The 11,004-nt window shown below is 44.6% G+C and overlaps 1 protein-coding gene across 1 annotated transcript; it reads left to right on the top strand.

Annotated features, from left to right (window-relative positions):
- The first annotated feature begins 3,056 nt into the window (after positions 1 to 3,056).
- Positions 3,057 to 10,551, top strand: LOC137659205 (putative nuclease HARBI1). The gene is made up of 3 exons (XM_068394251.1): positions 3,057 to 3,102; positions 9,224 to 10,145; positions 10,335 to 10,551. The coding sequence occupies exons 1-3, from the start codon at positions 3,057 to 3,059 to the stop codon at positions 10,549 to 10,551; spliced, it is 1,185 nt and encodes a 394-aa protein (XP_068250352.1).
- The last annotated feature ends 453 nt before the right edge of the window (positions 10,552 to 11,004 follow it).

Consider the following 11,004-nt stretch of genomic DNA (forward strand, 5'->3'; position numbering starts at 1 on the left):
ACCTGGGGTTGTAGCTTGGCAAGTAATAACAATAATAATAATAATAATAGTAATAATAATAATAATGATAGGGCTTTATGAAATAATACTAATAATAATAATAACTACAGGGGCACTCAGTAGAGCGCACACCTCCGCCACGGATGCTTATTTCTCCACTTTTTGCTCGACCTCGACCTTAACATGTAATAATTGGCGTGGATTTTCATACACACAAATATGAACCAAGTTCGGATTTTCTGCGACAACGATGTCCAAACTTATGGCTGATTATTTGAATTGGAAATTTTGCTTGACCGTGACCTTGACCTGCTAAAATTTAATCATTTCCAGCTTTTTACATAAAAGTTAATCACTGCAAGTTTCATTAATATACGATTAAAACTGCGACCAGGAAGAAGTTCAGGAACAAACACACACATACAAACACAAACAGGGGCGAAAACATAACCTCCTTCCAACTTCGTTGACGGAGGTAATAATAATAATTCTACGGGTAATCATCACCAGATCTCTAAATGAAGCTGTCCGGACAGAAGACAGCCTCATTCGCCACTGGCTCCTGTTTAAGTTTGCAAAATAACTGTGCCTTCGTCCGCACTTCGAGACGGTGCGTAGCGTCTTAAAGAGTCTAAGATAAGCCTTTCTCAACACCTTATAATACCGTCAGTTTAACAGCATTGGTACAATACTATGCACTAAAGTCTACAAGTGTAAAGTGTGGGTACATTGAAATATACAGTGCATGAATATATTGCGATATACTGCGCATGCAGCCATTCGTGCATTCGTATGTATTCCTATTAGAGAAATATCTTTAAGAAACTCTCCAAATGATTGCACTGCAATCAATTAGAAAGTTATACACCACTTTGCAAGCAATATATCATTACGGCAAACAAAATCCAGTGATTAAAATCCCTCTACAGGTTCTTTGATAGACGTTTTAAAAGACGATGCCATGAATTCTAATAATTGCCTTCTCTTTTGGGATGACAATAATTAAAGAAAAGCGAGAGGGGAATTTGAGAAAATTTATATGGAAATGGAAATACCAACACACAAACTAGTCCATATATATATATATATATATATATATATATATATATATATATATATATGTATATATATAGTATGTATATATATATATATATACATATATACCACACCCAACAAAACAAAATTGTATAAATTTCATATCGGATTTCCACTCGTTCAAAACCGCCCAAATTCTTCCCCACAGACAACACAAGTCAAAAAACACGTTTAAAAACTAGTGATATTAATAAACCCATAAACCAATTAATTTCTAAGATGCCAAAAGGCAGTTTTTTTCAACTGAAAGCTAAACGATTTTATATTACGCCTATTTGACTAAAATTAGCTGACATATCTTTGAATTCCTACAATTTCTCAAGTGCAATTTGTCAAATACATTTAAAATATGGATATAATTGAAACATTACCTAGCATGGTAATGTAAATAAAGTGCAAATGCATTACACAATTTTCAAAGTTGCTTAGAGCGCGTGTTATGAGTAAGTTATAATTTAAATAATGTTTTAATAACGCTCACGATTTGATAAAATGTATTCCTATGTTATGGTAAAATGTATGGGATGAAAACAGACATCAATAAAAAATATATTTAAGAAAATAGTGATCACAACAGCGATGAACAAAAGAGGAGAAATAATAACTTTGTCCTTTTTTGTTAACGTTTATGGTAACACTCACCCTTCACGCCTCCTGCTTCTTCTGCAGTCTGTGACTTGGAGACGGCATAGAGCATTATCCTATGTTTCATGACATTTGCTGCTTCAATGTTATTGCACCATCTCATATTATTTCAGATGTGATGATCATTTACTGGAGAGAATAAAATTGTTCTGAAGAAAAGTAGTTTTATACTTATTGACTGATGACTCAGCAGGTAGACCTATAAGGCTCACCCAACCACACAGCCCGCCTGCTGCTTCTTCTGCAGAGCACAGAGCCGCAGAGCGCAGTCTCAGCCTGCGTCCAGTTGCTGTTGAATGATGTCATGAAATCATGCAACTCCTTCCATGGACGTTTGACCTGGTGCAATAGGAGCAACTGAACAGCAATCTTCTGATTTGTCTTCAAAGTTCTAATATCCCTTGAATTAACTTGTGTACTGTCCAGATCTTCTATATTCTGCCATTGGTTCCTTAAAGTATGTTCCGTTTATATGGCCAAAATTCATTGTAAATATTCCTATATCAAGAATCTTGTTTTCTGACCACCAACAGAGGTTTTGGTGTTATGTCTACACCAAGACACCCAGCAACACTAGGTCTATCACCATCACTCACAATGGCATTAATCTTATCGCCAACAGACACATTAGTCCTAGAGGTATTACCAATGACAAATATGGTACTACGACAGTTAACAACACAATGCAAGCACTAGGTCTATCACCAACACGTTACCTACAAAACCTCTGGTACTTAGCGTGTCACCAACAAGCACTATGGCACTTGGCATATCGCTAACACAACCAAAGGCGTAAAGGCCCTGTCACACCTTGACGATTTAGCCAGCGTATGCCGACGTATGAAAAATTTGGCAAATACGCTGGCGTACGTCGAATAAGTTATGGGTAAGTTTTGTATACGTTAACAGCACACTGAAGCACGTTGGTATACGTCGAAGTACGTCGAGGTCGTCGAAAAATTTTGTGCATGCTCAAAATTTCTCAACGTATGTCAGCGTATGGCTATACGCCCCGTATACGCAGGCCATAAGTAATAGGTAAGTTATGCGATCGTTGACACACGTTCAAACACGTTAAGTGTAGGTTACTCATAAGTCCAAATACGTCGAGATAATGTCTAGCGTACCCAAAACTTATGAGTAACGTGCTTTGAACGTATGTATAACTTATATCGAACTTATCTCCTACGCATATTGACGTATGTAGACGTATTTAACATGTTCCGGACGACCACAGAACTTACTGAACGTGTTTCTAACGTACAGCTGCCGTATAATGGCGTATTGGTAGCGTTTAGGGGAATTGGGATATAAAAATGGGGTTCACAGGAGGAACCCGTCAGTACTCCTCTAGATTTCATGGTGAGCAGATGTTCATATCATCCGAGAGATGGAGGATCCGGCAAGGCTGAGACGAGAATACCTACTAGCTGTTCTCCAACATCAACATGACCTCATCGATTTGATACTTTACCAGTTGCGTGCCAATAAAGCCAGGAGAAGAAGAGGTGAACGGAGGAGAAAGAACTGGGTGAGACCATGGATCGGGAGTGTGTGTGATACTGCCACATACATCCATGTGATAAATGTAATGGAGGGTGACAATTTAAACCAGTAGGTTCTTTAAAATCCCGTATAATAGAGACAAACGGACATAAATGTGACAAGCAGCGGGGAACAGGCCCATGCTTGTCGATACAGTGACCACTGAACAATGACTGACTATTATATGCACATGGCGGAAAGAAAAGCAGTGTTGACACATCTAATTACATTGTTGCCACGATGCATAAGTAAAAAAGTGGTCTTACAGTATATGTAATGGGAAAAGATAAATGGAAATAAATATCATTCTTCTACGAAATAATAATAAAGCAAATGTAATGTTCATAACTGTACGTAATGTAAATAATATACGGCATAATATTAGATATCTATACACCTCCCTCCCCCTTTACGCTCGTAGCAGTGTCTCGAGCGGAACAGTAATGTCTCTGAGCTAGTCGAGGTGAATGACGAGGGATATTGGAGGGTTCGGATGATGGCTCTCTTTCCTGGCCAGAACAAGGGGACACAGGGTCTTGGGGAGAGGTGTCATCACTTATATTAGCCACTGGGCGTAAATGTCGTCGGTTTCGAAACCATACACGACCACTTGGCAGGCGTACTTCATACCTTCTGGCCATTCCTCGGCCCATCACGGTACCAATCTTGTCCCATCGAAGCGTCGTTGCATCCTGTATCCTCACTCGTTGGCCGATGGTGAGCTTGGGTAGATGGTGGGCATGAGAGTTGTAAAGGCTCACAGCCTGGTCGGTTTGGGCAGCAGTGCGGCGGTCGTAATATTCGGTCTTGGTTTGCCACTCCTCTTTGAATGATCTGGGGTGGGCTGGAACACAAGTGCGGAGAGGATGGCCATAGAGAATCTGCGCAGGGGAGCGTCCAGCAGGGTTCGGTGTATTCCGAAGCTCCATCAGTCCTCTATCAAAGGCTTCACAATCTATGTTCCCGGATGGGGCGGTCTTGAGGATGAGGTGTTTCACAGCTTTCACGGCAGCTTCTGCGTGTCCATTAGACTGAGGGTAATGTGGAGATGTGATGATGTGATGAACTCCCCAGCGGTCAGCAAATTGCTTGAAGTCGTGGCTGGAAAATGGGGGTCCTCCATCAGTCCGTAAGCGGAGTGGAACACCAACCTCGCGGAAGAAAACACAGAACATTCTTGTAACTCTGGCTGTAGTTGTGTCACGTCCACAAGGAACAACCACAGGCCAGCCTGAAAGTCTATCTGCAATAACAAGGAAGGATTTTCCTGCTACGTGGAAGAAGTCAGCCGACACGCTTTCAAAGGGCCGGGATGGGTGGTCGTCACACATGTAAGGTTCCTGTTGCTGACTAGGGAGAAGCTGTTGGCAGGCCTCACAGCTTTCTACTTTACTCTTAATATCTGCATTGATGCCTGGCCAGAATACTGTCTGCATTGCACGACGTCGCGTAGCTTCAATCCCTCGGTGGCTGTCGTGGAGTCGATCCAAGGTGCGTCGACGGAGGGCTGCAGGGATGACGATCCGGGGTCCGTACAATACCAACTCTCCATCCGCGTAAAGGTTGTCCCGCAGCTTCCAATACGGGAGGGCGGAAGCGTGGAGATCATAGCGGTTGGTGGGAAAGCCATTGGATACGTAGTGAACGAGACGACTGTAATCTTGATCCTGAGATGCGGCCATGCGGATTTCTTGTAGAGACTTATCCTCTTCGATGATGGGTCCTGTTGCCTGGTCGTCAGTAGAAGTGGCGGTACTGGCAACGATACGCCTGACATGTGCAGTCGAAGTAGTGCATTCTTCTTCATCTTCAGGTGTGGGGCGACTGGTTGGGGAGCGAGACAGGGCGTCTGGTATGCAAAGTTGTTTCCCTGCGCGCCATACTGCAGTGAAGATGTAGGGGGCCACTTTCATCTTGAGACGTTGAAGGCGTGGATTCTCAATAGCATCCAGAGTGTAGTGATTGAGAATCGGTATCAAGGGACGATGATCAGTCATTAAGGTGAAATGCTGAAGTCCGGACAAGTAGAGGCGGCACTTAGCTATAGCCCAAGTGACTGCAAGTAGCTCCAGCTCTATGGTGGCGTAACGAGTCTCGGTATCCGTAAGGAAACGAGAGCCACACTGGACGAGACGCATCTGACCTCGGCCGTTATCTTGAAGTAGGGCATAACCGAGACCATATAAACGTGAGGCATCTGTTTGTAGAACTACAGGCGAGGCAGGATTGAAGGGTGCTAGGACAGGAGGTGAAGTCAGAGCTGTCTTGACTTTCTTAAATGCTCGCTCATGGTCAGGCGTCCAGACGAATGAGCGTTTGGGGCTCATAAGTGGGCGTAGGGGCTGTGCTGCTGCTGCGATGTCCGGAGTGAAGTCGGCAAGTTGATTGACAAGACCCATAAACGACCTGACATCTGTCACGTTAGATGGCGTAGGAAAGTCCCGTATAGCTGATACCTTGTCAGGGTCTGCTGCAATACCATCGGATGATAAGACATAACCGCAAAAGTTAACTTTGGGGGCGGCTACAGTGAACTTGTCCTTGTTGAGGGTTATGCCATATTGACGGCATCTGGTCAGCATCTGGTGCACGTGTTGTAGGTGGGAAGGGAGATCCTCGTCGGAAAGGAGGATATCATCTACAACTTTCACACAGTTGGGAACACCTTGTAGTGCCATATCTCCACGGAGGCAGTATGCATCACCTGTTGCTGAAAATCCCATTGGCCCACGACAGTGCTGGAATCTTCCGTACGGAGTTATAAATGTAGTCAGGTGGCGGTCCTCTTCTGCCAACTCCATTTGCCAATAGCCATGCAGGGCATCCGCTGTGGTGAAGTACTTCGCAGTAGGAGAGATATTGCGGACAGCATCATGGGGCGTTGGTGATGGGTGTGTAGGGCGGGCTACTTGAGAATTTAGATGGGTGTGATCCACAGTGATGCGCACACCTTTGTCCTTGGGTACCAAGACCATGGGATGGCACCATTCAGAGGGTTCGTCGCCTGCTGGTCTGATGATTCCTTGTTGCACCAAGGAGTCAAGTTCTTCTTTCACTTGATCTCTGAGAGCAAACGGAATAGGCCTGGGCGTATGGACAGCGAAGGGTGTAGCGCCAGGTTTCAGGTGAATCCTCATTGGAGAGCCTGTCATTTTCTTTAGTGGCTGGGTTTGTAGATCCTTCTTGGATATGAGGACGTCGCTGAAGTGCCGAAGAAAATAGTCCTTAATAGCTGCAGGTGACGTCATAGCGGAGGCAGGAAACTGAGCGCATCTGTTGACATGTGTTACCCTGAGGATAGGCTTCGGGAAGTCCGGTGACACTATGGCAAGGGCTCGGCAATGTTCACGAGAGAGGAGGGGAGTCTGGATATCCTCATGAACATGTATGGTTGCTGAGCAAGACTTGTTGCCAAGACGAAGTTTTGCCTGGAAGTATCCTACAGCCGGTGTCATGGGGGATCCATCTGCTGTCACAACGTCTGTCATGGGTGGAGGTTCAAGGCTTGCCCGAGGTATGCCGAGTGCATCCAAATGTATGGTGCCAATCACTGTGATATCTGCTCCTGTATCGGGGATGAGCTGGATATGTGATGATATATCGCCAAATGACAGAGAGACAGTGACTGGTGTGGGGGACTCACTACCTGAGCTATCACCCACGAAACGGCAGCTGGTGTTTGACTTAGTAGTAGGAGGTGAAGCTGTATATCCAGTCTGACTTTTCTTGGTAGACATGCACATCTTCTCAAAATGTCCCTGTTTCTTGCAGCTATTGCACTGAGCTTCCTTAGCAGGGCATTTCTGAGTGCGGGGCCAATGACCTGTTCGTCCACAGTTATTGCATGATGCACCAGTGGCTGGGCATTGTCCAGAATCGTGTTTGCGAGAGCAATATTGACAAGGGTCACTGTTATGAGACTGGTGAGAATGTTGATCAGGAGATCGATGAGAAGTCCTCTTCTGTAGACGCTGGTTCTGCTTGTATGTAGATACTGCGTTGACTTGGCTGGGGGAAGATGCAATGGCTGATGCAGTTGCACGTGTAGATTCGTAGGAGCGGCAGCATGTCACAAACTCTGCGAGGGTAGATGAGGGTTGGAGGGGGATAAGGCGTTGTATTAACTCTTCGTCTCTCACACCCATCAAAATTACCATCTGCAATTGCCGTTCAGTGCAAGAGGTGGGGTTGCCAGTGCATAAGTCCACTTCATCAGTGAGATCCTTGAGGCGTGCGTAGTAGTCTGCAAATGATTCTCCGACAGCTTGTTTACAGGACAACAATTCCCTGCGTCGTAAGGCTTCATTTCTAAGGCTACGAAAGTGCTTCTGCAGTGTATCCAACACCTCTGTAAGGGAAAGTGATGTGTTGGGAGGGATGCCCAGTGTATGCGTAAGCAGGCGCTGGACGTCTAGGGAGATGCAGGTTCTCAGGTGAATCAGCTGGGAAGTTTGATGTAATCTATCAAGTCCAACTAATGCCGCATAATCCTCAAAACGCAGTCTCCATTGGCGAAACGCTTGATATGTTGCATCTTGTTGCAAGAGAGGTGGGGGATGGACCGTAGGCTTGCTAGAAGTCGTAGGTGTATTCACTGAGAAGTCAGGGGTTGGGGGAACAGGTGTAACAGGAGGTGCAATTATGGGGTTAGGTTGCTGGGGTTGCGATGCCGCAATCTGTCCTGATAGCAAGGAGAAAAGGGACATGAACCGCTGGTTGTCTTCCTGTCTTGATTGTTCCATCTGTAGTCTGAAGGTCTGCTCCTCTTGTCGTCGCCGGTCTTGTTCTTGCAGGCTGGAAGTCTGTAGAAAATGGATGAGATGAAGTATATCATTATTGTGGTCTCCTGACCTATTGGGAGTCAGGGGAGGAGGGAGAGTGCTGGTATCTTCATCAGCAGTGGGGAGGTGCAAAGGTACTCCGTCCGTCGTCAGACCCTCCGTTTGATCCTCTGCCTGATCCTCCGTCTGATCCTCTGTCTGATCCATTAAATCAATTAGCTGTTCCTCTTGCTCAGCCATATTGAGTTTGGTGTCGTAAGAAAGCTTGAAATCTGTAGAGATCCAGAAAAATGTCCAAATCGCTGTATGTGAGCGAAAGAAATCACTTTGGAGAGTTAAAAATTACAATGTCTGTCAGTGAGCTTGTGAAATAAGCGGCAGTTGGGTGAGCGAGCGAGTGTGTGTGGCAATCCGAGGGGAGGCGGGTGGGGTGAGTGAGCGTGCCTCTGGGCGAGAGCCTCGGGCCTCAGTCACCATCGATGCATGAAAGAGGGAGGATGTGAGGTGGGGCTGCTGAGAAAACGGCGCCAGAGTTCAAATGTCCTAAAAAAAATGTTGGCAAGGACACTAACATAATGCAACGCAGCACTGTAACACACTGACACTCTAACCCTGCGCTGCACAAACACTGTATCGTTCTTAAGAGACACTGTAGTTAAAATCTTGAGTCACTGTAAGGGATCCAATGTGCGAGACGAGACGAGAAGTAAACAGTAATGGCGGTCGTCGTCTTGGAATCCATAACGTCCGGTTACTCACTGCGCCATGTGTGTGATACTGCCACATACATCCATGTGATAAATGTAATGGAGGGTGACAATTTAAACCAGTAGGTTCTTTAAAATCCCGTATAATAGAGACAAACGGACATAAATGTGACAAGCAGCGGGGAACAGGCCCATGCTTGTCGATACAGTGACCACTGAACAATGACTGACTATTATATGCACATGGCGGAAAGAAAAGCAGTGTTGACACATCTAATTACATTGTTGCCACGATGCATAAGTAAAAAAGGGGTCTTACAGTATATGTAATGGGAAAAGATAAATGGAAATAAATATCATTCTTCTACGAAATAATAATAAAGCAAATGTAATGTTCATAACTGTACGTAATGTAAATAATATACGGCATAATATTAGATATCTATACAGGGAGGCGACGTCAGTTTGGCATATATGACCAGCTTATGGTGGAACTCCGTAAGGAGGACCATGCATCCTTCACTAATTTCCTGCGTATGCCCCCAGCGATGTTCGACGAGCTGCTAGCCAGAGTGGGTCCAAGGATAATCAAGCAGCACACCTTCTTCAGGGATCCGCTTGAGCCGGGCATGAAGCTGGCCCTGACATTGCGTCACCTTGCCTCTGGGAACAAGTATGCCTCGATGAAGTTCGGATGGAGGGTTCCTCACAACACCCAGTCCCTAGTGGTCAGAGAAGTCTGTCAAGCCATTATTGACGAATATTTGGATGAGGTGCTGGTTTGCCCAAGTACACCTGATGGTTGGCGCTCCATAGCTGACAAGTTCTTCCAAAGAAGGAACTTTCCCCATACATGTGGGGCACTTGATGGGAAGCACGTTGCCTGCCGCTGTCCTGCAAAGAGTGGGTCCCAATATTTCAACTACAAAGGATTCTACTCCATTGTTCTGATGGCGCTGGCGGATGCCGACTATAAATTCATTTGGGCAGATGTCGGTGGTACTGGATCAGCATCAGATGCGCAGATATACAATGACTGTGAGCTGAAGGAATGCGCTGAAGACGGTACCCTAGGATTCCCTGACCCTGAGCCTCTCCCCAGTGACAACCAGGATGTGCCCTACTTCTTCATCGGTGACGATGCCTTCGCCCTACGATCAACCAGGATGAAGCCATACAACCTCAGGGGTCTGACGAATGAACAACGCATCTTCAACTACAGGATTTCCCGAGCAAGGAGGGTAGTAGAAAATGCTTTCGGCATCCTTGTTAACAGATTCCAGATTCTGCTAAGCACCATGCAGCATCACCCCTCCACTGTCAGGCTCATTGTCAAAGCATGCTTGATCCTGCACAACCTCATGAGGACCAGGTAATTCATGTTTACGTAGCATATTTTATACAGTATACAATGCATTTTACCTTTCAGCCTATGTTTATAAAAATTATATAATTTTACCTAAAATTGTATCTGTATCATAATATTACTTTTTATTGTACAGCGCCTTAGAATATGTTTTAATTATAGGTTAGCTTAAAAGGAAATGAATTCAAATTCCAGGTACCCAGGACTACAGAACCAGCAGCTTGACCGGGCAGAGAATGAGAACCACGACTTTGTTCCAGGAGCATGGCGAGAGGGACGTAACTTGGAGGATACACAGACAGCTAGTGGCCCCAACACTGCCTCCAAGGACGGAAAGAAACAGAGGAATCTTCTCAAGCACTGGGTTAACTCCCCAACTGGTGCAGTTCCGTGGCAGGATAGGATGATCTAGATGATATTTGTATTACTGTATTGTTCAGGCAATAAAGGACCTCAGAGACAATAAGATTCCTCTTGAAATGAACATCGTAGAAGAAGTATTTTCCAATTATGCACTTTGTAATATAAATGTACAATTTGTAAATATTCAACAATTATAATTTTTTTTTGTTAATTTGTAATACGTTTGTATTGACTGTAGGGGAGATTGGGGAGAGTTGAGCCACGTTTTTGATATTTAATAAACGATAGGTAGTGGCATTTGATAATTACTCAACATGAGGAAGCACAACTTTAAAAACAGTGAAAACAATTTAATAATGTAGTAATAAAATCATGTTTGGTTGTCTAAACTAGAAGGTCATGTCACTTTTTTATGATTTAAAACCCATGATAACATTTTATAGACATGTAGAAATGCATTACTAGTCAAGCACTCAGTAGTAAATAAACACGTTTGAACAAA

Source organism: Palaemon carinicauda, chromosome 19, assembly GCF_036898095.1.
Source record: "Palaemon carinicauda isolate YSFRI2023 chromosome 19, ASM3689809v2, whole genome shotgun sequence".
Classification (NCBI taxonomy): Eukaryota; Metazoa; Arthropoda; class Malacostraca; order Decapoda; family Palaemonidae; genus Palaemon; species Palaemon carinicauda.

Excerpts from the sequence above, each read along its gene's own strand:
- LOC137659205 (XM_068394251.1), top strand. The coding sequence starts at position 3,057 with ATGGGGTTCACAGGAGGAACCCGTCAGTACTCCTCTAGATTTCATG. Across the intron at positions 3,103-9,223 it reads GTACTCCTCTAGATTTCATG|GGAGGCGACGTCAGTTTGGC; the intron begins GTGAGCAGATGT and ends ATATCTATACAG. Across the intron at positions 10,146-10,334 it reads CACAACCTCATGAGGACCAG|GTACCCAGGACTACAGAACC; the intron begins GTAATTCATGTT and ends TTCAAATTCCAG.